The 27,666-nt window shown below is 61.8% G+C and overlaps 1 protein-coding gene across 3 annotated transcripts in view; it reads left to right on the top strand.

Moving 5' to 3' along the window:
• SYT6 (synaptotagmin 6) overlaps nucleotides 1–25,994 on the top strand; it is a 44,109-nt gene extending 18,115 nt beyond the window's left edge. The window contains exons 3-7 of one of the 3 annotated variants that reach the window (XM_059717717.1): nucleotides 800–1,358; nucleotides 16,068–16,188; nucleotides 18,630–18,801; nucleotides 19,509–19,659; nucleotides 24,789–25,994. In XM_059717717.1, the coding sequence (XP_059573700.1) occupies nucleotides 800–1,358; nucleotides 16,068–16,188; nucleotides 18,630–18,801; nucleotides 19,509–19,659; nucleotides 24,789–24,860 (1,075 nt within the window). In that variant the 3' untranslated portion in view covers nucleotides 24,861–25,994. The other 2 variants (XM_059717719.1, XM_059717718.1) reach the window with 2 other exon arrangements.
• The last annotated feature ends 1,672 nt before the right edge of the window (nucleotides 25,995–27,666 follow it).

The raw sequence follows: 27,666 nt of genomic DNA, 5'->3' as shown, positions 1-27,666 counted from the left end.
GCAAGAGACGGCCGACACCACTTGCCACGTGTCTGAGCAAGGAGGCTGTCCGTCCTGGCTGGCGCGGGGAGCCCTGAGGCGGGTGGCAGGTGCTTGCATCCAGTTAATTTTCCCCAAAGGAGAACCCCACATACAGCGTCACATACAGGGTCAGGACATGCCCCTCAGCCCCTGCACTAGAGGAGAGGCCGTACTGCCCGTGGTGATGCGCCAGCATGGGGCTGCTGCCTGGCCCTGCCGGCGCCCACGCTGGGTGTAGGGTGTGCAGGGCGGCGTGCGAGATGTGCAGGTAAAGGCAAGGTGCCCCTGTTGCTTCCTCAGACTGCGCCCCACCGGCAGCCCCACTCTTTGCGTGGGCTTTGCAGTCCCCAGACACGGGACAGCCGAGTGCGTACAGCAAAGCCCGGGCCAGCTGGCCTTGCCGCCTCCCTGCCTGCACACCCGCCCTGCGGCTGCCTCCCACAGCCTCCCAGCATGGGCTTGCCAGAGGGCCTGGGGGTCGTGCCAGGCGTATCAGTGCCCTCTGCCCAGAGGGGCGTGTGGGGCCGGGCAGGGGCGTAGAGGCCTGGGCTCAGGTGGGGAGGCAGGGCACCGGTCCCCACAGGCACGAAGCTCCCTGGGTTGCGTCCGCTTCGGACCTGGGAAGAGACCTGTCCCTCGGGTGCCCAGAGCCCCTTCCGCTGCGGAGCTCCCCAGCCCGTGCCCGTCATGCCGTGTGCCCGGCCGGACTCGGGTCAGCTCTGGGAGGGAGCAGGACAGGCCCCGGTGAAGCGCCCAGCTCTCCTCTGCTCCTCTGCAGGCACATCTCCTTCAAGAGGCACCTGCCGCGGCAGATGCACGTGTCCAGCGTGGACTACGGCATGGACCTGCTGCCTGCGGCCGAGCAGCCGACCAGCATCGGCCGGATCAAGCCCGAGCTCTATAAGCAGAAATCTGTGGACTCGGAGGATCCCAAGAAGGAGGCGGAGAAGACCTGCGGGAAAATCAACTTCGCGCTCAAATACGACTACGAGAACGAGACGCTGATCGTGCGGATCCTCAAGGCCTTCGACCTGCCGGCCAAGGATTTCTGCGGCAGCTCGGACCCCTACGTCAAGATCTACCTCCTGCCCGACAGGAAGCGCAAGTTCCAGACGCGGGTGCACAGGAAGACGCTCAACCCCACCTTCGACGAGTCCTTCCACTTCCCCGTGCCCTACGAGGAGCTGCCCAGCAGGAAGCTGCACCTCAGCGTCTTTGACTTTGACAGGTTCTCCCGGCACGACATGATCGGGGAGGTGATCCTGGAGAACCTGTTTGAGGCCTCCGACCTCTCCCGGGAGACCTCCATCTGGAAGGACATCCAGTACGCGACCACCGTGAGTACCCGCTGCGCGGAGCCGTGCGGGCCGTGGCAGGCGTGATCGGGTGCTGCGCGCGCTCAGCACGGGGCGGGCTCGACCCGGCGCCTGGGGGGGGGCCGGCTTCCCGGCGAGCCCGTGCTGCCTGTTGAGGGGACTGCTCCCGTAGCGCGAGGGGCGCCTGCCCCGTGTGGGGGACAGCCCCGGGTCATGCCGTGGGGCGCCCCAGCTGGGGGCTCCTCTGTGCCAGGTCTCTAGCTGTCCCCATCCCCTGTGCCCGTGGGACCCGGCTGTTGGCTACCGAGCCGGACTGACGCCAGAGATGCTGGGCTCCTCAAAGCACGCTTGTCTTCAGCATTGCGTCCTCGCCTCGGCGGCTGTCGTCCTCGTAGCGGTGTCCTTGCTCCGCCGGGCCGGGCTGGACGCTTCAGACACGGCCCCGCGCGGGTGACAAGCGCTAACCTAGTCGCATCGCGTTGCCGCTCCCCTGCCCGACAGCGATGCTCGCGGGGGAGTTTCTGACCCCACCTTCGCACCCAGCACTTCCTGCGGGTTTGCAAACGCGCTGCTGCCAGCCGTGCTCGGGGCACGCGCCCCGGGCGCAGCCGGCACGTTTCCCAGGTGCTCAGGGAAGCGGCTTGGGCCCAGTGGGTGCAGTTCAAATCTTCCCTGCTCGTCAGTTGTTCAACCTTTCTAGTGCACCGGAGGCCCCAGGCATTCGAGTGTTCGCTGTTTTGCTGCTTGAATGTTTCCAAACCTCAAATCACTCCTGAGGAGTAGTTCCCCGCTTGAGGCCTGCAGCCAGCCTTGTGCTGCAGACACGGCTGTAACACAGATTGTTTTCCCCACTTTAATGGCATGGTTTGATTTCCCTGCGCCCACAGCTGGGTTCCTCGAGCTAATCCTTACACACTGCTAGGAAGGAGTTGATGAGGTTGCTTCGGAGCCCGAGTCCTGCCCCCTCTCCGCAGTGGCCTGGTTAGCCGGCTTTGAGGCTGCGTGAATGCAATTTTCCCCTGGCTTGAAAGGCTTTTCCTGACCAAATGGTCCTTGTAGTGAGAGTTTAAACAAACCTGCTTGAATGCGGAGTTAAGGAATTTGCCAAATGAGCCCTGCTTGTGACGAAGCCCTTCATGCAAGGCTGCTTGGGCACGTGTCTGTCCTCTGGGATGAGCGCCTTTGCGCTTCGTCTCCCACCCTCGCTCCTGCACCCTTCCTCCTGGACTGGCGGCTGAGGAGAGCAGCCGTTGCTACGGTCCTGGAGCGCGGGCTCGTTATTTCTATGTAAAGCTCCACATTAATCATTATAATGGCATCACTGTCTTGAAGGTTTGCAAACACCTCCGCGCTATTGTAGTTATTGCTAAAAGCCAGGGAACGGTAAGACCCCAGCGCACGCTGCTGATTCTACTGAGCCTGGCTTATTGCAGGGAAGGGCAGTCCTAATTGGCTTCATAAATATGCATCAGGTCTCAGGCAGACCTAGCCCTGGGTACTAGCACTTGGCCTTAATGAAGTTCTTAATCTTCTCATCTTCAGATGCAAACAACAAGGCCCAGCTTAATTTCTGTTATTACTGCTGCTGTGTTGGAGACATTTCTGACACGCAGGCGAGGGGGAAGCCCGGAGAGGCTGGCGGAGAGCGCCTTTCCCGCAGGCTTGCTCGCAGCCCGGCTCCCCCAGGGCTGGGGCTCCCAGACGCAGCTTGTGGCCACGTCCCGCTGAGCCCTGGGACGCGGCTCCTTGTCCCGCCCAGGCGCGCGGGGGCCAGGACGGCGCTCTCTGCAGCGCGAGGGCCTCGGGTGTAGGCTGAGCGCTTCGGGAGCAGGGAGCCGAGGCGCGGCTCGGCTTGGCGAGACGGCTGCGGGCCCGGAGCTGACCTGCACATTGTTCGTGTCTTGGTTAACCAAGCCCAGCCCTGAGCTGGGGAAGGCACCTGCTGCCGCGCGTCAGCCCTCCGGCGCTTCGGCAGCTCGGTACCCGCCTGCGGGGTTAGGCAGCGCTGCGGGCTGCGTGGCGCGTGCCTGCCCCTGCACTCAGACGGCGCCAGAGGCTTGACAATACACGGTGCAACCGTACAACATCCCGGCCCCGGGCAAAGCGGTTCCTTTCTCCTTCTCCCGAAGGAGGATGAGGGCCGGGGGCTGCCGGGCGTGGGCCTGGGCTGCGGGGGAAGCAGGGAGCACTGTGCTCAGGCAGTCCTGTGTAGCAGACCTCACAGGACAGCATGGCAGGGCCGTCCCTGGGCTGTCCTGGGCCCTCTCCCCCTTGCCTTGCTGGCAGTGCCCTGGGCCTGGGTGTCTCCCTCACCTGCCAGAGCCCCAGGACAGTCCCCTGTCCCCAAAACGTAGGAAGGGCCGGCGGGGTCTCGGTGCAGAGGGCTGCGGAGGTGCCCGAGCGGCTGACGGTGCCGTGATCAGTCGTGCATTTGCACACCCAATGCGCTGGGCACAGCTGGGTCCCTGGGCAGTGCTGTGCAAGGAGCAGCACATTGTACATGAACCAGAGGGACGCTTGGTTTTGCAGCTTGCTCATCCGGGGCTCCTGGGCAGGGTTTGCAGACAGCCCTTGTGCACCACAGGCCGGCGGCTTCCCTGCCCAGCGGGCCCCTTCCCCTCTGTGTGGTGCAGCCCCTCTGCTCTCCCGCCACGGGGCACCGACCGAGTTGTCAGCCCTGTGCCCCGCTCGGCTCCTCTCCGCACGAGCAGCAGGAAGCGAGCGAGTGCTCGCAGGACCCCAGAGCACAGGAGGCCGTGTCCAGAGCTCTGCTGTGGCTGCTCCAAGCCACCACGCGCTGAATAATGCATGAAGAGAAGCAGCGCTGGCTGGCGCACGCCGTCTGAATGAGCAATTGCCGTGGTGCTGCAGAGCACGCATGCTTCTGCTCAGCCAGGCCTGCAGGGCCACGCGCGAGTGCAGGCATGCTGCACATGCTGGTGCCACGGACAGGTGTGTGTGCAAGACCCGCACCCCATCTACGGGGCAGCACCTGGCCGGGCCCCCGCAGGGGCTCCGGGGGGAGGTCAGCGGGGCTGTGGTCCGTCTCCGCAAGGTGCCTTCGCTCTGTGTGAAACTGCAACTGCGACACGAGGGGCCTGGACTTGGCCGCGCTCGTTCTCCGATAACCCTCCTGGTGCGAGGCTGGCACGACCAGAGCGCCCGCCCTGGGCTGGGCTGGCAGGGTCGCGGTGCAGGGAGCTGGAGCAGAGGGCGCGGGGCAGGCGGGAGGGAGAAGACGAGGGCAGAATTGGTTCCCGAGACCGGCCGCTGCCGTGGAGTGGTCAGGGCTGGGCAGGCCGGGTGCTCTTGTGGACAGTTCGGTCATGTCTCGTGAGCTGCGGTGGGGGGCAGGCCCCTCCAATGTCAGCGGGAGGTTTGCAGGCCCTGCGTTTGCTGAGGGCAGTGCCACAGCTCTGCGGGGGTCTGCAGCGCAAAGGCGCGTTGTTCTGAGTGGCAACAGCAATTTAAAGCAAAGTTCGGGGTCCGGCTCGCATGCACAGGGGGAGGCCGGGCTCACGGGCCCCTGCGATGCTGCTGGCGCGACCAGACTGCAGCAGCGGGGTCGGCAGTGGCTTGCAGCGAGGCTCAGGATGTCTGGTGCAGCACGCAGCAGGAGGGAGAGTGCCAAGCCAGGGTGGCAGGACAAACCCTCCTGGGCCGGGCACGGGACGTGGGCATTGCCTGGCATGGCACCCCCATCAGACTAGAGATGCAGTGTGGACAAGCCGTGCTTTAGCTTAAGTCTCATCTGACTGCATGGCTCGGTAGGAGAGAGGTGTGGTGTGGTCCTGTCTGCTCTGCTATGGACGACCCCGCGTCCCAGGGGATCTGCTCCAGAGCCCACAAGGGAGCGATCGCTGGTCCTGGACTCGACAGAGGAGGACTCCCCTCTGCCCGGCCGGGCGAGTGCACAGCGCCAGCGGGAAGATGAAGAGTCAGGGCTGCAGAGAGACTCCTGTGCAGAACAGAACAGCTGTAGTGCCGATCACGTAGCCTCTCCGAGCCTCCGCGCCTCGTTAGCGCAGACAAGAAGGAAACAGAAGATGAGTGGATGATCAGATGCGTCCCTGGTGAGACCGGGAACATTAAGGTAATGAATGAGCCTTCCAGATACCCAACGTCGATCGCAAGTGTAACCAATGATTAGCGCATCCGGCGGACTCGGAGACGAGCCGGTGGATTGCGGTGCGCGAGCGACACGCGACTCGCAGCGCGGCCGGGCCGGCTCGCTGAACGCAGATGATACCAGGGAGCAGAGGAGACATGATGGGCACTACTGACAGTGTCCGTGCGCGTGTGCGGTGTTGTTCATCCGTGCGCTTCCTGAGATCAGCGACTGACTCACAAGGAGCCATTATTTCCGCGGTATCTGCCTGCCTCATTACCCTGAATAGGATTAGCTGGGATTCAGTCGAGAACCAGAGGCCACAGAGGCTCTTACACCACGCGGCGCTCTAATAAGGCCCCTTATTAATACTCGGTGTGGATGGGAGCTGGGCTCCCAGTGGGCTCGTGGGTAGCTACTAAAGATAGGGTAGTAATAAGGCAGTAACTGCGTTTCCACCTCTCTCGCTCCTGAGTGCCGACAGGGAGGCTGCGACGAGGTGTTCTGCTGTGCTGAAGGGAAGGGCCTTTGTGAGGCTCGTGGCCTGCAAGGTGACGGGGAGCGGCGAGGTCCTGGGACCGAGAGACGGGCACATTAAGCGCTTTTAGACACAATCATCCAGCGCCTTCGGTGACAGACAGCGTTCCCTCCGAGTCCTACCCGTCGCTCACGCGCCCGGTCTCCAGAGGCGTTTCGCTGCTGCCGCCGCTTTTGCATTCTCTGGCCTTGAAAAGAGTTGGGATTTATTTGCTAGTCAAGTGAAGCCGCTGTCAAAAACCACGGCTTGAATACACCGCTCATTAGTATTCTGCACATCCACGTGGAATAAATATCTCCTCTTTGCCTTACCACAGAAAGGGAAGTCATTTGGCAGGATGCTCGTGCATCATCTAGATCTATGGCGCTCGCGCTCGGGAACCTCCGCGTGCCTGACGCCTGTGCTTGCCCGGCGAGCGCCACTCCTTCCACCCCCTACAGCTCTCTTCAGTGAATCATTTCCTCACCGTGGGAAGAGTCAAATGCCCTGGCTATGCAGATAAATGGGTTGTGCGCCCTGCAGAGATGTGAGCTCTACATACACAACGAGCGCGCTTGTGCCTATTCTCCCCACGGGTTTTTGGCATCTCTGCTTAATTCAGATGATGGTGGTCAGGGTGGTTAAGCAGTGCCAGTCTATGTAGCAGCTGGGTTTGGACGCCCATCGCCTTGTCTAGGTTCCCCTGAGCAGCCCGGGCACAGACGGAGCCTGCTGGGGCAGGTGTCCTGGTCAGGGTGGAGCCGCGAGCGGTGCTCAGCGCTCCGGGCAGAGAGCCCAGCGCACGGATCCAGTTGCAGTTCACCCGCCCGGCCCCTTTGAGTCCCGCGGGATGTAGTAAGTGCTGCACGCTCCCGAGCTCCATCTGCCGGCGCTCTCCCACGGCTCAGCCTCCCCCCTTCATGCAGGCATCACTGCCACGGACACCAAAGGGCCGGAGCCCTGGGCCCAGCTGCGCCTGCCTCGGGCGAGCCGGTGCGTGCGACTGCAGCCAGGCGGGCACCGGCTACCAAGAGGCTGTTTCAGGCGGGCCGAGGCTCTGTGCAGGGATCTGGGGCTGCTGGAGGCTCCCGGAGAGACAGCGGGGTCAGGAGTTGCTGAAACAAAGTCAGGGCAGGATCCTGCCCTGGTCACGTCTAGTCCAGCCCCTGCCTGCGGCAGGACCAGCCCTGTCCAAACCAGCCCAGACATCTTGCATCTTGACTGCACAAGGCAGGAGTGATGCCTGAGGTGTGCGTGGGGGCAGAGCGGCGAGGGGCTGTGCTGATGCTGGCAGGGGACAAGGCAATCCTCTGGCAGGGCTCCCGGGTCCCCAGCTGCAGGGTCCCACTCCCACGCAGGGCTGGGCTTGCCCGTGCCAGGCCTGATCCTGTGACATCTGATGTGTCCCAGCTGCGCTGTGCCTGCTCGAGGCACTGCTCCAGCTGCGCCCCTCTCCTGTCTGCCCCACGCCGCGGGCAGCGACTGCTGCAGCCGCACTGTGCGTGCCCTCCCGCCCCATCACCACAGCACCCGGTGCTGGCTGCCCTGACCTCCCCAAGCACAGAAGCTGGACTGGCCCCAGGGCAGTCCCTAGACGCGCTTGCACCGCTGCCTGGACCCTGACAGCCCAAAGGGGCCTTGGGAGACGGGGGCAGCTGAGGGGATGGGGCAGGCCCAGGGGAAGGTGCTGTCCGGGGTGCTCTGCTCACTGTCCCCCGGGGGAGCACTCGTTTTGAACCTTTGACCCCCCACGTGCACACCCTGTTTTTCTTTTGGTTGTCCCCCGCAATGTTTAGGTAAATTTTGGGAGCCCAGCCGCCCAATGGAAACAGCGGCGGCCCCCGAAGAATTTTTTTGTTCATCTACGAGAGTCATCTGTCCGGCAACCAGCCGGACGCCGGCATCGCCATCGGCCACCCGACCGGGGTGGCCCTAAGAACTATTTGGTGAACTGAGACTTTTTCAATAGTCCCAGGGGAAGGGCACAGGTGGTTTGCGTAGTGTCGGAGGAGCAGTGGGTGCACCGAGGCCATGCTGGCCGAGCAGGAGCGGGTCACGCATCACCTGGCGGCAGAGGAAACCAGGGGGAAAGGGCTGTAATGGTTTGGAAAGCCTAGCGCTCCCCTCCAAGTCCGGGCGGAGGGGGCAGCAGGCTAGCTCCCGAGCTTGCTGCAGCCCTTCGTTACCCACTCAGTGACTTAATGCGGAGATGCATTGACTAATGACAGTTCGCTACAGCTACAGTGAGTCAGTCTCCTGCACTTACCCAGGCAGCTCCTCCAGCCCCATTTCCCCTCGGATGAGTGTATCGGCTCCATTTACCGGCTCACGCAGCTTCAATTTTAGTATTTTCAAACTGTGTAATTGTGCTCATGCGACAGCCGGCTCCTGAGCTCAAAGCCCCGCCTGCCACCGCCGAGCGGATCTGGTACGTCAGGGTAAGTCGTAGGTGACTGTCCCGGGGGCGCGGGGGCAGCTGAGGCAGGCTGGCAGGCCTCGTTGACCCCGGGCAGCTGCAGAGGAGAGGGGTGCTGCAGCTCGGGGTGTTTGCTCGCGCCACTGCGACCTGCATCTCTCCCCCGTGGCAAACTGCTAATTGGAAAGGAAAAGCTGAGGGTGAGCCAGGAGGCTCCCCTTGGGGGTTTCATTGCTGGTATAAAGGTGTAAGGAGTAACTCCCATTGCCCCTTGTGAGGTGGATGAAGTCTCCTCTCCATGACTGGCAGCATGTTGTTCGGTGAAGTTAGCAGTCCCTCCGCTCGGCCCGGCCCGCCTGCTCGTAAAAGTGGAATCAAGGCAGCAAGCGTCCGTGGCACGGCTGGCTCTGGATGTGGGGTAGGGTGTCACCGCCGTGCCAAACAGCTGCGGCCTGCAGAGCGCCAGCGGCTGCATTTGGTAAGTGGTGATGCATCCCGGCTGCCCGCCTGCAGGCTGGGAAGTGGTAAGAAGTGAGGAGTAAGCTTCAAAAGAGCCTTCAGGAGGCAGGAATGCTACTAAGATACTGCATGGGGGTGCAGAAGGCACATACCCGCTCGCTCGCTCGCTCGCTCGCTTGGTGTGTTTATTCATCACCTCTCTGGGGACACCTGTAGCTAATCGGGCCTCACTCCCAACAGCATGTCTACCTGGCAAGGTCCCCTGAGCAGAGCTGCAGCGGGCGAGCAGTCAGAGGAAGAGGTGGAGGCTGGCCTGGCAGAGGGTAACGTGATCCCAGACCGTCACAGACCGTGCTGGGGAAAAAGAGGCTGTGACAGCTGTGAGAGGGGGCCTGGGGTGGGATACGGAGCTCGTGAGCCCCTGGACCCTGCTTTTGGGTCTGGGCCAGGGTGGCAGTGTCCTGGCCTTGCTCCCATCTGACAGCTCGTGATGGGGGCATCACAATGCTTACAAGCGTAGCTGCTGCTAAGGGCTCCTCGGGCAGCCCCGGAGGAAAAGCCTAGGATGGACACGCCGCAGCCAGAGCTGGTCACCCCCGCCCTCCTGCGCCTGCCGGCCGCCCAGCGGTGCCCGGAGCTGGAGCGCTTCCTGGGCTCCCCTGTGCCCAGGGGCCTGTGGGCGCGTCGCGTCCCAGGAGAAACCAGAGATCGGTTCTGTTAACAGCGTCGTCCACCATCTCTGGTGCCTGCTGGCCCCAAATACCGGGAGCAGGGGAAGAGCACTTGCCCGGCCAGGGAAGGGCTAGCGCTCGGCGCCTCCGCGGGTCAGACCCTCGCACGGCGGTCTGCGCGGCCTGTTTGCAGGGCATGGATCAGCTCTGGTCTCGCGTTGACGTTCCCATCTGGGGAGAACAAGAGGTTTGACTGGGCGAGACGGGAGCTTGTGCCCGGGGCTGTGGCAGGGCTCCTGTCAGCTGGCTCTGCTGCTTTGAAACACAGCCAGGCCCAGGCCCGGGCTGCGTGCCTCCTCGCAAAGGGACAGCTGGTCTCGGGAGAAGCAAGTCCCCCCACGTGAAAGTCCCTTGTGTCTGGCATTGCTGCTCGTGCGAGGGGCAAGATACCCCCACCTGCACAGGCTAGCAGGAAGGTGGATGACGAGGTCTGTCCTCGTGGGTGAGACCTCAGTTACTGCGGCACAAGAATGCCCTGGGGGGCTTGGGGCACCTCTCAGCTGGCACCCCTGGCCCTGTGGGCTGCCCGTCCTGGAGCCCGGGGCCAGGGAGCTGGTGTCTGCCCAGACGGGCTCTTCTTGTGTTGTGAAGGAGCCAAGGCACAGGCGGGCAGAGCGGGCAGAGCCAGAGCCAGAGCCCGCGTGCGTTTCCTGGGAGTGAAAGAGGAGGGAAATCGTTGACATTGAGAGGCCTGCCACGGTCACGTCTCCATCATCTCTAGTGTCTGGGTGTGCAGTGCTGCCAGGCAAGCACCGTGCCGGACCTGTGCTCTCGTGCACATGTCTCGGGGACCAAACGGGCACCCTGGTGACGGGTGTCTGTGCCCGTGCCGTGCTGGGAGCAGGGGAGGGACGGGGCAGGCAGGAACGAGGCATGTGCAGTGCCCGTGCAAAGGAAGGGCATCCAGCATGGAGAAGGGGCTCGAGGCCCATTGCCTGTCCTGGGCTCTTGGCTATGGAGGGTCCTGCGGGTTTGCTGTCAACATGGCCCCTGACAAGGCATCTCCCCCCAGAGGCTCCAGCGGCGGGGCGGGGCGGGGTGGGGCGGGACGTCCCGGGAAGGAGCTCCGCTTCATCTCTCCCGTTAGACAGCCGGTGCGCGGCGCCGCAGTCACCGCCGAGGGGAGGTGCCGCCCTTCTGCGCTCGCGTTCCCCCGCCCTGCACCATGCTCGGAAAGGGGGTAAGTGTGCAAGGCAGGCGGTCGGCAGTGGGAGCCGTGCGGGTATCGGGCACTGCCTGCACATCCCATCGATCGCTTCCCTAATGGTGGTCACGTGGTGTTCGTGTCGCTTGTTCGGTGCGAGCAGCGGAGCGGGAAGGGACACGTGCGTGGGTGGAAGGTAATGTAAGGATGGACGTGAGTTCTGCCCCAGGGGCCGTATCGGCCGCCGCCTGGAAAATGTGTCCCCTGGGCCGTAGCCCAGCACCTGGCACAGAGGAAATGCAGCCCCTGCCCCTGCTCGGTGCTGCGCTGCGGGCACCCCGAGGGCCACGGCAGCCTTGTGCAGCCGACTGCCCACCAGCGCCCCCGAGCGCGTCGCCCGGCCAGATCTATTTTCCGTAGGGCTGCATTGCTTAGCATCAGTTGTATTCGCCTCTTTTCGTTCTTTCTTGATGGAGTCCCAGCTCAGCTGCTGCATTATCTCGCTCAGGGTTTGTGGCTGCCCGACAAGCATGTAATTACCAGGTCGTCCCTTTTGCCTTTGTTAATAGTGGCACAATGTGGGCTCCCGTTTGGTGCTCTGGAGCATTTCCAGCTTTCCCAGACTCCCTGAACATCAGCAGTAACAGTCCAGAGAGCTCCTTATCCAGCTCTTCGAAAACTCTTGGGCGTGCATACAGTCCAAGGACTTGTTGATTTTTTGCTGCCGCTGAGACCCTCCGGCACTCCCGTGCAGGTGGAGAGGGTGGTATTGCTATCGTGCAGTGCACAGCCCCTGCCTCCAGGCCACTGGCACTGACAGTCTTGCAGGCCCCCTCGGGGGTCAGTGCCCTTCCTGGGGCTCCTTCTCTTCCCAGTCTACTCAGTGGATCAGGCTGGCTCTCACCGTCTGGGGATTTCCCCATACGTAGCTCGAATAGCTGGGGACAGTGTCTGGCCCGTTGCTTCTCCCGCTGGACTTGCTGAGACCCCAGCTCTGCTCTCGGGGAGGTCCTGGCTGTGACATGGGGCAGGTTCCTGGTCGTGCATCGGCAGTGCGATGCAGCTGAAAGGCAAGGGACTTCTGCTGGCGTGAGGGACGCGAGTCCTGCCGTGACCGCTCTGACACGCGCCATTGAAACGTGGCCCTTCCGAGCTCAGGGCTCTTCTGACCGTCTCGCTGAGGCCACCCCACAACCCCTTCTTTAGCCACCCTGTGCCCGTGCAGCCCGGAGGGGCTTTGGGAAGGAGCCATGGGCGTGCGTCCACGTTCTGCAGCGACGTGCAGATGGGGTGTCCGCGGGAAAGGCGGAGAATCTCGGCGCCCGCAGGGGAGACCAGAAGGATCCTGCTCTGGGTTGGGTTTCCCTCCTCCAGGAGGGCTGTCAGGAATGACACGTCCTGCAGCCGCCCGCCCGGGCTGGCAGGTGTCAGCGAGCCGTTTAGCACTTAGCGATGTGACGAGGTAACAGATGCTTTTCCAGGGAAGTGACACATGAAGGCCGGCCCGCGGCACGCACATTCCTGGGGCACAGCGAGCTGGGCTTTCGCAGCCTGGGATTCAATCTGACACGTTCAGTTTGTCTCCTTTAGACAACAGCGCCGGCCTTGTCAGCAACGTGAAAGGTCTGTGCATGCAAGCCCATCGCCTGGCATCTCACTTGCCCAGGACTGAGTCCCTTTCCCTTGCCCTGGCCCTTTGCTTCCAGCAAGTGGGCTGGATGCAGTGCAGTGAATGGCTGCCGCTGCGGTTTGCTGCCGGGCGAACGTGCGCAGCGGAGCGCACCCCAGCAGCTCCTTGCTCGTGGCGGCGGCAGAGAGCTTGCAGGGCTCCTGGGAGCCGCGCGGCAACCCCTCTCCCTGCAGGCGAGGTCCAGACGACGCGGGGCAGCTGGGTGCTTAGAAGCTGCCCCGGAAGGGAGGAGCCAGCTGGCTTAATGCTTCCAGAGGCGCAGCCTTCTCGGGATGAGACCTCCACCAGCGCGAAGGCGTAGGCTCGGTAGTGAGGGGCCACAGGGTTCGAATAGCACTTGGACTCTTGAGGGGCTCAAGACGATCCCAGTGTTTGATTTCTTTGAGCAACAAGTCCACCTAAGTGAAGGAGCAATCCAGTTCAAGACCCCCACCGCCCCCCAGGTTATGAGTTTCACATCTTACGGCAGGGCTCTCATCTCTTGCGGGGGGCTCCCCCATAACGCGACCCCTGAGGGCCGCCTGCGTGCCCCGGGCCGGGAGGCCTTCAGCAGTGGGGAGGAGTGTGGGCAGGGCAGGCCCGCGGCCTCGTGGCACTGGCTCTGCAGAGGGGAAGGGATGTGCGCTGTCCGCGGGGCAGGACTGTTCCTGCCCTGCCCTTGCAGCTGGGCCTGCCACTACGCTGCCGGCAGGGGACAGGCGTCCTGGGCATCTCGAAGATGCCGCACCCCTCTTAGCTGCGAAGCAAACCCAGGAGACCACCAGAGACCAGAGAGCAAAGGCCGCAACAGACCTCAGCTTGGTCACAACTGATCTCCCATCCCATCCGGGCTTCTCTGTCTAAACCGGAGAGCCCGAGTCCATGAAGCCTCAGGACAGGGGCGTCCGTGTGAGACACCACGCCAGGGCTGCCCGCGCTAGTGGTGGGGTCAGTGGCCATTTCAGACCACGCACTTTGTCGGTGCTCGGTTGCAGCTGCAGAAAGGCGGCGTGCTGACTTCCCCGCTGTGCCGCGGCTCGCCCCAGGGCAGCAGGCAGCAGCTTGCGAGCCAGCACCCCGTCCCTGCGAGGCGGGTCAGTGTTATCCTCTCCAGCGTGTTACTGGGGAAACGGATTCACAGCAAAACCGAGTCTCACCTGTGGGTGAGAATAGCACCCAGAGGCCCGAGTGTCTCATCCCCTCCTGTCCCCGTCGTGTTAAACTGCCTGGACTTAGAGCAGCGCTGCTCCGACTGCCGGCCGGAGCTGCCGCGCGTGGCCGGTTGGTGACTGACCGGCACGTCTGTGTTTCAGACCAAACTGCGCACCTCCGCCCCTTGCTCCCTGCCTCTGGTCTCAGGCACGGGTGGCTCTGGCTCTGGCTCTCATCTCTGCCCGCTCGCTTCTCTCAGGAGACGGCAACAAAGGCTCGTATCAGTGGTGCTGGAAATGGGCAAGTTTGTGCTCCTGGCAAACGGTGCCCAGGGGCTGCGCTCGCAGCCAGCTGCCTCGCTGCACGCCCTTAGCTCCTGCGCGGAGCCGGCTCCCAGCAGCAAACCTGGCGCTGCTAATGACTGGCACACGCTGGCAGCAGAGCAAGCAGGGCCGCGGCCAACGGCGCTCCCGGGTCTGTTATCGCTCCGGCTCTACTGACTCATGAAACCACCTACCCCAGCAATAACACGAGTCATTTAACAGGCCCCAGATCCACACGCTGCTGCAAACAGAGCAGGGCCTGGTGGAACCAGGAATATTTCTGATCCTTTCTTGCAGCCCAGATAATGTGATCGCTGCCTTTCAGTTGTTCTGTCCCCAAAACGCTGCTGGCACGATGATCCTGGCGGTGGGGCTGATCCAGCACCTTCAGCACTGCTGCGAAGACCGTTTCATTACAGGCGTGACTCCAATAGCTAGTTGCAGTGGTAGGCTATTGCCCTGTAGCAGGGCAGCTGCAGGCGAGGGATATGCCACAGCCGTGCCCCTGCCTGCCTCTTGCAGCAGTTTCCAGGAGAGCTGAGCTCTTTTTTCAACTCTGCCGGCAAGTCAGTGCTTCTGTTGAAAGGAGCCAAGACGGTGAGCTGCTTTCTGACATTATCCTGAAGCCAGCTGCCCCCATCACCATTATTAAGAAGCAAAAGCCTTTTAAAAGCTAATTACAATCTGGAAGCTCCAGACACAGTTCTTAAAAAGTCAAGTCTAAAGCATTAGGCTGCAGCTCAAGTCTTAGTCGTCTTCATTACCAACGCATGGATATTTCTGTAAACAGCTCTCCATCACGAATAAGCAGACCAGAGCAGGCGAGCTGTCCTCAGCTGCCAGGGCAACGGCTCGCGGAGCACACAGACCCTCACCGATGGGGCGGAAAGCCCGGTGAAGATGTGGTGCCCGCTGCAGAGCCGCTGTTGGGAGGCGCTGAGGGCCAGGCCAGGCCAGCTGGACAGGGTGTACAGGGCGGTGCGCGGAAGCATGAAATGCTTTGAGACAAGGGCCATCAGGATGTGTTTGCTCAGTTCACTCTTTATTAGCCCTCTCCGTTGTGTGGCTGGAGCTATGTACCCTACCCCGACGAAGCCTGGGCTCCCGCGTGCCGCGTGCCCGGGGTTCGGTTGGAAACAGCCTGTTGCCCTGTTCGCTTGCAGCGTCCCGTGTCCCGAGTCCCTCGCCAGCTTGCGAGAGCCCCTTCTGGCCTTGCGGCGAGGACAGGCACGAAGGGCGCTGAGCGAAAGCGGCTCTGGCAGGCTGGTGCCGGGGCGACGACACCCGGCCAGCAGCGCTGCCGAGCGCGGGCATCTGCAGAGACGGAGCTTCCTACCGGCAGCGCCCAGTTTCTGGGCTCTGGCGTTGGGTGGAGAAAGAGGGACGTTACTGTAATGATGCAGCTTGATTCGAAGGAGCAGGCTCCCCGCCGGGAAGGCTGTATAATGGGCAGAGTCCGCAATCCGCTCACCTCAGTAACACCGGAGCAGCGCTTGGCAGCAGGACGTGCGATCCCCTGGTCGCGGCGTGCAGCCGATAACCCGGCTGAGCACAGCGCTCGCAGCAGATCTGCTCTGAGAGCACGGTCCTTTATGTGAGGTGACACGCACAGCCTGCTCGCGGGCAGCCCAGCCGCGCTGCAGCCAACACGCTCGTCGCTGGCAGCGCGTTTGCAAACGACACCACAGAGAGCGCTGAGTTTGCCAGCGAGCGCCCCGAGCACTGGATAGCTAACCAACCCAGCCCTGCTTCCTCCAGAAGCCAAGCGGCTGCGGCACCGGCGAGAAGCTGAACTGAAGCGGTGACCTGGGTGGGACCTGTTGGCACAGATGAGCAGCCGTCAGCGCTGGTCCCGGGGCTAGGTCAGGGGGGCGCCGGGCAGAGCACAGGTTCGCTAGACTCCTACTTCACAGTTTCATAGTTGGTCGGGTCGGAAGGGACCTTGACAGATCATCAAGTCTGACCCCCTGCCCTGGCAGGAAAGAGCACTGGGGTCAAACGACCCCGGCAAGGTGTTCATCCAGCCTCCTCTTAAAGACCCCCAGGGTAGGAGCCAGCTCCACCTCCCGTGGAAGCTGGCTCCAGGTCCTAGCCGCCCTGACCGTGAAGCTGCGCCTCCGGATGGCTAGTCTTGTAGCAAGCGAGGTGTAGGTGGCGGTGTGGCCAGCTCTCGTGCGCTCCTCATGCTCTGTCCTCTCTGTTTTGTTCAAGGAAAGCGTGGACCTGGGCGAGATCATGTTTTCCCTGTGTTACCTGCCAACTGCCGGACGCCTCACTTTAACCGTCATCAAGTGCAGGAATCTTAAAGCTATGGACATTACCGGCTACTCAGGTAGGTTGTGCCTTCTCTCGGGGTTACTGCCTCTCTGCAGCTTGCCACCCAGGCTGGCTCGCTGGCGCACGAAGCGTCTGTCGCGGGGGCACAGGGCAGAGCTATGTCAGCACTGAAGTGGCTCGGCAAAGGCACACGTGTGTGTAAGCTCATCGTAGGCACCGGCAAAACTTGAGGAATAACGTGAGCTCCCTGCTAGCCATTCCCAGCCACAGCCCTGCCCCTTGCCCTGAAGCTGAGCCTGGGCCCCGGACTGCCCACGAGAGCGGCAATCCCCTGCTGCCGCCAAGGTCCCGGGAGCAGGGGTGCTAGCGGGGCATGTGCTCGCGGTGCCAAGGAGCCTGGAAGGGGACCAGCACTACTAGACGAATGCGAAACGCGGTCTGTGGCCTGGGGCACGCAGTGCGAGTCTCTGGGTCTTGTGGCGGCTCCCGTGATGCTCAGCGGCAGTTCATGACACGATCTCTGGGCAGACGACGTTCCTGCTCCGTTACAACTCGATGCAATTTGAAATGTCTGAGAACTGAGGTTGCGGAGGGAGGGCAGCTCCGTAGCTCTGCAATAATCTGCTCCGTGCAACCTCCGAAGGCACTGACATTTCCCCAGCAGCCCACAGAGCTCCCTCCACCGGAGCTGGAGTCAGGCCCTGGACAGCCAGGCGGGGAGCCTGTCCCCGTGCCTCCCCTTGCCACTGGCATCAAGAACAAGTGCTTTTAACCCCCTGGAGGGACCCTGTGCGACTCGCAACGGGTCATGGGCATTTCCCCTAGGCAGTAACGCTGTGTCTGCAAGTAATGGAAGCTTTGCTAGGGCTAAGAAGGCCAAGAGAAGTAGGGCGTTATTGGTGAAGCATTTTGCCGTGTCTAAACAGGCTGTGCGGGCTGAGCCTCCTCTGGTATACGCCCTGTACCCGCTTGGCTCCGTAAAGGCAGGGAAAGATGCCTGCAAATGGAGTTCTGCTCCGTGCTGTGATTGCCAAGGTTGCTGCGTTATATTTCAGTCTGTTCATCAAATATTGAAAAAGGTGCAGTTTTGCTTCAGAAAGTGTGCAGGGTTGCTGTAAGCTAGATGCTTTCGTGTGTTCAATGAGAGCCAGACTTCTCCCAGTGTCCATTAGCCTCTTCCCGACTGGCTGTTTCATAGGCATTCGGGCTGGAAGGGACCTCGGAAGATCATCGAGTCCAGCCCCCCGCCCAAAGGGCAGGACGTCAGCTGGGGTCATAGGATCCCAGCAAGATGAGCATCCGGCTGTTGATGGGGTTGAGCCTCCCCACATGCCGGAGCCCGTGGCCTCACCCGGGAGAGCTGACTGATGCTGCTGACCTTCCTTCAGAGGAGGCCGCGGGCCCGATTCCCCACCACCGGATGGTCTGCCAGCACCAGGGACTCAATGCGGAGCAGTTTATGAGCTCCCGTATATCCGTTTCCTTAGCAGAACTGGAGGGCACCCCTGGGAGGCAATAACTCACGGTACAGCCTTGAACACAGCTTCTCCTCCTCCTTCCATCTGTGTGCTGCAGTGGTGCCAGCAGCCCCGGGGGGACCAGTGCCCGCTGCGCTAGGAACTGTACAAATGCCAAAGAGCAAACAGCCCCAAAGGCCCAGGGTCAGGGCTGAGGTTGCAGGCAGTGGGACTGGGCTGAAATGTGCTCCACGTATGACTTCTCTTGCATCAAGCTCTCTCTGCTTTGGCTATGCAGAGGGAGGCGCATGACACCTTCCTGTAGAGACGGGAACCCTCTGTCCAGGCAGCATGAGCAGGATCCCTAGTGGGGACCGGGTCAGCAGCAGCCAGAGCTTCTCTGCAGAGGGGTGGCAGCTCCCCCGGAGTGATGGAGCTGCCTTGGCATGGCCGAGCAGATCGGCTGTCGGCGGGATATATGTGACACACGGCAATGCAAGTCCTGTGTCCCCTGTAACTGCTGTTTCCCCGCAGTGCGCCAGCCTACTGCTTCTACCAGCTAATGGAGCAGCTCCTTCGGTTCCAGCTCCTTGAGTTGCTGCAGTGGGAGCCTTTGCTTTGGTGCCAGAGGTGCCAGGCTCAGGTCCCGAGGGCTGGGCTGTCCCTTGCCAGAGGGCCCTCCCCTTGGACCCTCTCCTCTGCCCGGGCAGGGGTGTGAGAGCATCGCTGCAGCAGCCAGTGAGGTGCCAGTGGGGGCCCTAACCTTAACCCTCCCCCGCTGAAACATCTGGGCTGAAATGAAGTCCACGTTACAGCCAAAAAGCTAGCTGCATGTCTTGTCTTCCCTGCGGCTAACCCATGTCACAAAGCCCTCAGCAGGTGCTTTGGGGCCAGAAGTGGGAGGTTTGCAGGGCAGGAGAAAGGGGACCGTGGCTGAGTGCACCCAAACCCTACCCCCATCCCAGGGTGATGTTATACCTTAGGCCCCACATAGCCCACGCTGTCCCATGAACACCAGGAGTTTGCCCCTTCTCTCCAGATCCGTACGTCAAGGTGTCCCTGCTCTGCGATGGGCGAAGGCTGAAAAAGAAGAAAACCACCATAAAGAAGAACACGCTGAACCCCACCTACAACGAGGCGATAATCTTTGATATCCCCCCGGAGAACATGGATCAAGTCAGCCTGCTGATCTCCGTCATGGATTACGATCGGTATGTGAGGGCGATTGGAGACGGGGGATTGGAGAGCCTGCGTGGCCCTGGGCTCCCTGCGCAGCTGCTAAGCTCCTGGCTCTGGCTGCCAGGATCACACAACCGGATTGTGTCAACGTGAGCCCGTAACGATGCTTTGCAAAGTGTCGTGTATACTTAATGCTGTGGATAATTGTGCTGCTGGAACCATGAGTACAATAGGCCTGATCCTTAGCTGTTAGGCATTTTCTCCTTGAGGGAGTAGCTTGCACCCCTTTGCTGGGGAGGGTTGCTGGAGTGCGGCCAGGCCATCCATCGTCCCTGTCAGCGGGCAAACTGCTTCCCCTGAAGCGGCAGGTGGAGCACGAGGGACCCGGTCTTCGCTGAGTCCTCCTGGTGCGGCTTCTCACTGCACCCCCCAGGGCCCCAGCACTTCCTCGGGCTCCGGGAAGGATTCGCATCCAGGCTGTAGATTAGACCTCATACAAGATGCCCAGAGGCTCGGGTTTTGCTAACATGATTGTCAGTATTGGTTTGGGGTTTTGTGGGGGGTTACTTTGGGGAGCTTGCCAGGCCCCGTTGTGCCGGGACCGGCACACACGCGCAGGAAGCGACAGTAAGAGCATTGCCTCGACGTCCAGCCAGAAGCTGGCTTGCAGGCGGGCCTCTCTGGGCCGGACAGCCCAGCTCAGGCACAAGATAACCTTCCTCTTTCCCTCTGGTTTTAGCGTGGGCCATAACGAGATCATTGGGGTCTGCCGCGTGGGGATCAATGCCGAGGGCCTGGGCAGAGACCACTGGAACGAGATGCTGGCGTACCCGCGGAAGCCGATTGCTCACTGGCACCCGTTAGTGGAGGTGAAGAAATCCTTCAAAGAGGTGCGTGAAGCCGGTTTTCTCCCTGCGAACGCAAGTGCCATGCGTGACCGAGCTGGCCCGCGGCTCTCTAAAAGCCTCTCCTCCTGCCATGGAAAACTCTAGCAGGACCTGAGGGAGCTTTTCACCCGAGGTGAACCCTAGAGAACAAGCGCCTCGGCTCTGGCTTGAAATAGCTCCTCGGGCTGGGGAGCGGGAGCGCGAAGGCAGGGATCAGATTGGTATCGCGGGTTCCTTCCTTTTACCCCGAGCGTGAGGGCAGTCAGGAGGGGGAACACTATCGCGCTCCCAAAATAAATTGCCCAGGGACACTGTGTGCTTCAAGGATTCGGTTCTTTCCCCTGAAAAACTGTTCTGTTGACTCATCTTTGAGCCTTTGAGAAGGAATAAATAGAACGAGTGCAGCTGCTCTGAGCACCTCGGGGGTGAAGACTGTCCGAGGGGAGCCGGCCACGGGGAAAGAGCCAGGCGCCCTCTCGGCCAAGTGCCGCTCTCCTTGCCCGGCTCCGTTTCCTCACCTTCCCTTGTGCTCTGCCTTGGTCTTTGTCTGATGGAAGCTGGGGGCAGAGACGTGCTCTTCTAACTCTTTCCATGCACGTCAGCAGCGCTTCAGAAACGGTAAGCAAGGCTTGCGCCCGGAGCCGTGCTGCCTCACGTAGGGGTGGCAGCAGTATCTCTCACTCTCCGTCCAACGCGGTCGAAGGAGCAGGGTGTTTGCCCCTGCCGTGTCACGTACGCCGCCTGCTAGAGGCTGGTGCTGGAGCCCAGAGGCCACAGCAGCGCTCTCGGATCCTGTGCTCCTTGGAAACCTGGTCTCTGGTACCGAGCCCAGTGTAGGCTCCATGCCAGCTGCCTCCCTGAGCTTACGCGGTGTCTGTCGGTCATTCACAGGGTCCAAAATGCACTCGGTCCGGCGCTGGGCCTGCCTCGACTGCGCAGGAGCGTCTTCTGCAGGAGGCGGCAGGCAGCAGCTGGCCTGTGTCTCCGCTGGTTCTGCCAGAGCTTCCCTGAGCGCTGTTTGCTTTAGCAGGCACCTGCTGCCGGAAGGGAACACAACTGATGAATCCCCTTCTCCGGAGCGACAGGAATTCGCCACCGCTCAGCAGAGCCCTCCACGACCGTCCCGTCTGCAGCATGCGTCCTGCCCGGATACCGTCGCCGCGTGCACAGGGCCTGGGTTTGACGCTCATCTTCACAAGAGCCCAGCACGGATCCTCCCGGCTTCTGCAACCAGTCTGAGACCTGCCGGATGAGATCTCGGCCAGGCAGCGGACGCTAACACCGTCCCAGTGACTTCAGTGGAGCTATTCGGACTTGCAGGAGCTGAGAATTTGCCCCCTTTCTTATAGGCCTGTCCTGATCTCACTTCACCCCGGTGGAAATGGGGAGCAGCTTCCCTGAAGTCAGCAGTGTAAGTCAGGTGTAAATCGGACCAGGATCAGGCCCGCTGGCCTCGCTGATCTGGAGACTGTTCCCGATCGCAGTGCCTCTGGGCGCTGAGCTGTACCTCTGGATGCACCGCGCGGCCCAAACCGGTCACACGCCGCTCGGCCTCTCGCACCCAGGCCTGCGCTGCCAGGCAGCCCGTGACGGCCGCCTGGGGCCTGGGGCGGCTCCGGCTCCGGGTACGCGTGACATGCAGCGACCGGGAGGTCAGAGACGGCCCCGCAGCAGCTGATGGCAGCTGTCACGTCCGACCGGGAGGAAGAGCTGCTTCCCTGCCCTGCCTCAGGCTGGCTCTGTCCCAGACTGGCGCGCTGAGACCCTGGCTCCCGGGGGAAATCGGATGGATCAGTTCAGCTTGTACAAAACAGGAGCCCAGCTGAAAAACCCTGCCCTCCCGCTTCCGCCTCCCAGCCACAGCCCAGCGCGTGCTGCCGGCCCACAGCCGCCCTGGCCCTCGTTCCGTGTCTGTCTGAGTTGCAGCCCTGCTCTGCAACCCTGCAGTGCACGGACACGCCGCGGCAGCAGGCAGAAAGCAGCCCAGTGTGCCAGGCAGCCGTGACCGGGGAAGCGCGATTTGTCTGTTGTGCCTAACTAAATCTCCCTCTCTGCATATCAGATGTATAGCCGTGTGTCGCGTACGGGGCAGCTGAGGCCCGGAAGGCCCTGGGACGTGCCCCAGCACCCACAGGCAGCTCGGAGTCGCCGGCACCCCCGCAGAGAGGTCCTTGCGCTGTCACCGTGTGATGGGGAGGCGAAGCCCTAGAGCTCCTCTGCCTTCAGGTGTTGATTTGCAACGCTGGCGGCTCCAGCCTTGTGCCTCCCCCTCCTCCCGCACCCTCCCGTCTGCTGCAGCGTGGGGGCAGCCCCCACTGCCGTCTTCAGGCACCTCAGTAATGACTAGGCAGCTGTGTGGGTAGCCAGCTACCGGTCTTCTCCTGTAATTGGCAGGTAACTCGTTCCCAGAGCCTTCCGGTACAGGAGATGATCAACCGTGCCATCCTAACCGTGCAGTCGTGGGGCAGCAGTGAGTCAGAGCTCTGCCTGGCCTCCAGAGTGGTGACGGACGGCGCGGGAGAGCCAACACGGTGCGTGGAGCAGGGCCTGCAGCCTGCCACCTGCCTTGGCGGAGCCCGTCAGCACCGGGGCATGGGGCCCTGGCATGGGCAGGCCAGCGGCCACTGCCCCCGGCTGCCAGGGAGCTTGTGCTGCCTCGAGTACCCACAACAGCCAGCCCTACCCAGGAGACTCCTCTTCTGCCCTTCGGCCAGTCGGTCGGTGCCTTTCCCAGCGCACAGCTGGATCTGGCACGGAAACTGGTGCGGATGCTCTGAAAGAAGAGCGAGCTGCAAACCGGAGAGCTTGGAGCCCCAGCCTGCGAGAGGCAGCTGGGCTTTCCTGCCCCTGGGTTCCTTATGGTCTTCCCACGCAACCAGCTTGCGGCCCTCTCGTCTCCAAATCAAGACCCCGGCTGTGCAAAGAGAAGAGGTTGCTTTTTTCCAGCCCCCTCTAATTCCTCTGCTGCTAATCCAGACTTTAACATACGCTGAAACAGGCCCTGGCTTCGGTCCTTTGGACAGTCTGTCTAGATGCACGTGTCACCCTTTGGACTTGGAATAAAATGACAGACCTGGGACGAAGGACCTGAAAGAGATGTTTCGGTGAAGAAGAGCTCCCCACTGGCAGCAACGCCTCGGCCGTCCCTTCGGCAGCGTCGGGTGCAGATGTCTGCTCCCAGACAGCGCCCGTGACGCTGCCGTGCGCCTTCCCACGGGCAGGGCTGTCCTCGGCTCTTGTTCGGGAGCATTGCCCAAGAGAAGGCAGGTCCTCCAGCCCTACCCAGCCTCCTCTGATGTCCCAGCAGTGAGCAGAGCACTGAGCCAGGCCGGAGGTTGCATGAGCCAGGACTCGGCTCTCCCTGCATCTTGGTCGCTGCCCTGATGACCCTCTTCTCATCACTGGTCACCTCCAGACTGCTCCAGTAACGGCACTGAACCCTTCTCCTGCGTCACCAGTGAGCGGCACCCAGATATGTCTCTGCCGCAAGAACGGCTCCAGCCCCGGTGCACAGTCGCTGCTGCATGCTCCCAGCACCCGGATCTCTCGGCACTGCTGTCTCCACGCGTCAGGCAGCCAGGAGAGGCATGTGGCATGTTTGCAAGGCAAGAGACAAAAAAATTACAGGGTATCCATGTAAGCAGTCAAGGGAACCGTGGAAAATGGAGCTCCCGCTCTCACGCATGAAAGGAGAAAGCTGCACCTGGCAGCATCACTGCCCTGGTGAGGGGTCTCCAAGGCCATGGAGCTCCTCTGGTGTTTGCCACGGGGGCATTCGCTGGGTGAAACGGGGAAACCCCCAAAGCACTACTTCCCCTGAGACAGGCTCAGCCTTGCAATGGAAATAGCCCTCCCCGCTTAACGATATGAAAATCAGGCTCCTGGGGCTTTGGCTGCACCTGACATCTGGGAACTGCCACGCTCCCAGCTGGCGAGTGCAGAAGGAGCGACTCTGCTGTAATTAGAGACCAGAGCACGTCTTCAGGTTTCTTCAGACACACAGGTCGCACGCGCTGGTCTCTCCAGAGCTTTCATCACCGTTAAGAAGGAATCGTGTCCCTGCTCAATCCAGAGTTGCAGAGGGGTTGCTTGGGATGTCTGTTTTGTCTGGGGGGAAAGAGTAAACTACAGCCCCGGCTCAGCCCCGGCCCTGACCAGAATTTGCACAGGCAAGCAATGCAGGCCAGTCTACTGCCACCAGCATAAAGCTAGCCTTCGAGTACCCTGCGTGTGCCGCGTGCTCTGCCAGCGCAGGCTGACCCAGCACGGGCGCCGGCCAGAGCATCCCCTGCCAGCCGTCCGCCACTCGCAGCAGAGCGCAGTCCAGCCGGGCGCCGGCACTCCAGGATGCCTGGGAACTGGCTCGATGCGTGATGCGCGGTCAGGTGTGGGACCAAGCTCACTCAGCGCCCTGGCTGCTCTCTGGGCCGGGGAGCAGCTGCTCTGGGGCAGAGCATCTCAGCCAGCCAGAGCTTCCCTGCTCACGCGCTGCCCGGATGTTGCGGGGTTTCCCCGGGCCCTTTCCAGAGCGCTGGGGAGGCAGGGGAAGGAGCAGTGCACGGCGCTGTCTGTTGGGGACACGCGCAGGGTGTCGGGAAGAGATGGGGAGGTGGGCAAGAGCTCGGGAGCTCGAGTCAGGCCGGCTTCACGCTGTAATCCCTGCCCTGAGACAAACGGGTTACAATGCCTGATCCCGAGCCCCGGGCAATGGGCGCTTGCTACGTGCTGCACCTTCCTCTCTCACAAGCCTGAGGAACGGCTCTAGCCCGGGCAGCTGCGGAGCTGCATTACCTCATCGTTACTGGAAGGACTTAATTAAGTGTCTGTGCTAAAATGGGAAACGGCAGGAGCGCTTGCTGAGCGCAAACCTGCTCCAGCCAAGGTGCACGGTCAAGGTCCCCCCACCCCCGTGTTCACAGTCCTAGCGACCGGGGCCTGGCTTATGAGAGCACCTGAGGCCACCAGGCCTGCGCCAAGGGCCGAGCGATGGGCGCCCGAATGTCGGCTGGCGGTTAGCCTATCGCTCGCGGGCGGTGAGGAGCCACAGGCAGGACGGGGACGTGGCATGATTACACACTAACTACCCCCTTCCACTTCCCGTAGCATAACATGTGGCTTTTCTCTCCCTTCAGTGGCAAGGGCGGGCGGCGAGCTTCGACAGCCAAGGCTCCTGTCCATCTCCAAAGCCACCTCCCACGCCGTGACGTGCAGACGCCCTGGAGCAAACGGGACTGAGCCAAGCTGTTTTTGCACCGTCCTACAGTCGAAATACCTCGTTGCTGTGCGGCCGTGGCAGCAGCGAGGTGCTCTGAGTCTAGTTGTTCCTGAATAAGTAGAGGCAGAAAAACCGTGTCGTGGTCAACTTTGTCTTTGTCCCTCCTGTCTCCCGCGGCGATGCGCTCTGTGGCGTTCACTCCACGGACCTGCTACCGGAGAAAGACGGTGGAATGAGAGGCGGGCAGGGGGCTCGTGCGGCGGGCCAGCCGCCCGGAGCATGCGTGGAGGCAGGACAAGGAGCAGACACGTCCCGGTCTCCGCAAGCTCCCAGCCCAGGAGAGGGGAAGCGGGGCAGGCTGCGGCTGCAGCTTCTGCCCCCAGTGGACCCACAGCAACGAAAGCCTCGCGAGACAGCATGTGACGTGTGAGCAGCTCTTGCCTGTTGTGACCAGTCCGAGTCCAGCCGTGTGTCTGCAGATCCCTTGTGCGTGTGGAGGTGTTCGGAGCTGCTAGGAGGTCGTGCAGCGCGTGTCCCAAATGTCCCGTCATCGTTTCCGTGAGGTCTCAGCATCTCTTTAATGAAAAGAAAATGTTTCCGGGGAAAGGCCGAGCCCTGAATGCTGACGCTTTGCTAATCCCACCAGCCGGGGGTCCAGCCAGGATGCGACTGCAGCTCTGTACAGTGCTCGTGAAAGCAGCAGTCGGCTGCTCCTCTCGGGCAGGTCTCGGGCTTGCTGACCCCGGTCCCCGGGCTCGTTCTCCGAGCCGTCGGTGTTGTTTGTTTTGCTGTTATGAAACGATTCTGCTTTCGACCCCGTAGAGGCAGCCGCCCCTCCCCAGCCCCTCTGCACAAGCATGTTCAGCCAGGTCAGGAAGCAACGGAGCCCAGCAACCAAAATCTTCAGGTCCACCTCAGGCTCCGCTTCCCACGCATCGGCCTCCCCGGACGCCGCAGCAAACTGACCCGGACGCTCCAGATCTGTATATATCTTTGTCAGGTGAGACAGAGCCTTTGCTCGGTGAAGAACAAACCTGTAACTCCTCACCACACCTTGTGTCTTAATTCTCTATATGTGCCACTGCTACACGCGCGGAAACTCAATAAACTTATTTTGTTTGTACCCCTGTGAAACGCGTTTCTCTGTAGAAAGCAACAGCAGCATCTTATTCACGTCCAGGAGCTCGTGCCAACACGAGTGGAGGGCACTGAAGGCATAACCGTAGGCCCCAGTCTGAGCGAGATCGGGGCCAAGGTGCCATGCTGAAAGCGAGGCGGTGCCCTGCGCAGCTGAATCGTTTCTGCCTCCCCTGCCTTCCCGGCGTGGCCTGGGCTGTGGTCGAGACCCGCTCTGGGGAGTGGCCGGGGGTGCAGCTCCCTGGGATGCAGGCAGCTCCTTGCAGCGTTTGCCTAGGCTGAAGGGCTGCGGTTGTCCACGCTGGGCGCGCGGCCCACCTTGCAGACAGCCCTTCGGAGAGCCGATAGAGCGCTTTCCCCTCTGCCTGCCCACCAGAGCTGCTGAGCTTTCCCTGGCATGGCGTGACGGGGCGACTGCTGACTGCAGCCCAAAGGTTGTGGGACTTGTGCCCCAAGATGTTTTCTTTGCTCTTGCTCGCTCAGCCTCTCGCCCCCTCAATCCTTCCTCCGTGGGTGTGGCGTTCTCTGCAAAAAACCAAAGCCAAACCAAGCCTCTCGGCTTTTTATGCTTCTCTCGTTATCTGGGGCTTAGTCAAAGCACATGTGGGGGCTGGTAAGGAGCTTCTAATTCATCCCTGCTGCATGCGGATAATTGATTTCCTCCCAATACTGATCGTCAGCTGCCTGGCAGGAAGGCGGCCTCTCTTGCTGCTGAGTAACACCCGCATCCCAATGGGCACAGAAACCCACAGGCATGTTCCAAACCCTGCGGCTCTGCCATGTCTCTTGGTGTTGAAATAATCAAAGTGCGGCATATTCATCAGCCTGCGGCCAGAGCACATCCGTGAGAAATGCAGCCGCTTCTTTTTCACCCCCAAGGGAAATCGTGTCCCTTGATCTGGGCGAGAGGCTGGAGCTGGCGCGCTCCGGGGCCCAGCAGCGTTCTCCGTTCTTACTCGGTGAAAGCTTGGGTCGTGTCCATAACTGGCCGTAGCGGCTGTCCAGGCAGGCTGGTGCCATGGGCAAGCAGGGGGAGGGCTGGCTCCAGCCCATGCCACAGGCACAGGTCAGGGGCTCAGGACTCGGGGTGGGCCACGGGAGCAGTGGCCCTGGCCTGCTTTATTGAGGTGCAGTGCATGTTGTGAGCCAGGGCACGATGCTCGCCAAAACACTGGGGGCGCGGACCTGCTTGCAGAGGGGCTGCGCAGTCTCCGTTCATTGCCCAGCGCTTCCTGGCACTCATGCAATACCAGGCCACTCTGTGGGGCTGCAGGAGCTATTCTCAGCCTTGCTCTGTTTTTGCCAGAGCAAACTTCCGTTGGGGCCACGGGGAGCGGGTGCCAGGAAACCCACCCCATCCTGCTTTGTGGAGCAGGTGAAGCTGCAGGGACGCCTCCGCGACTCCTCTCCACCCGCCCACCCACAGCTCAGCTGGACTCCTTTTGTTCCCCAAGAACAGTGGGTGGGCGAAGATGCTGGTGGGCGTAAGTGTGTCCGTGGAGGTGCTTGTACGAGCGCTCCAAGTGCCACCGAGCCTGTCGCTGAGGCTGTTCTTCTGCCTGAAACTCTTCAGGAGAGCTGAGATTACTGGCATTGAGTCACTGCGGCTCCTCCCCACATAATAACCCACGCTCAGGCATCAAAGGCACTGGGTCCAG

This window comes from Alligator mississippiensis, chromosome 14 (genome assembly GCF_030867095.1).
Source record: "Alligator mississippiensis isolate rAllMis1 chromosome 14, rAllMis1, whole genome shotgun sequence".
Lineage (NCBI taxonomy): Eukaryota > Metazoa > Chordata > Crocodylia > Alligatoridae > Alligator > Alligator mississippiensis.
Note: the sequence above shows the minus strand (reverse complement) of the source record. Positions and strands in the feature narration are given on the sequence as shown.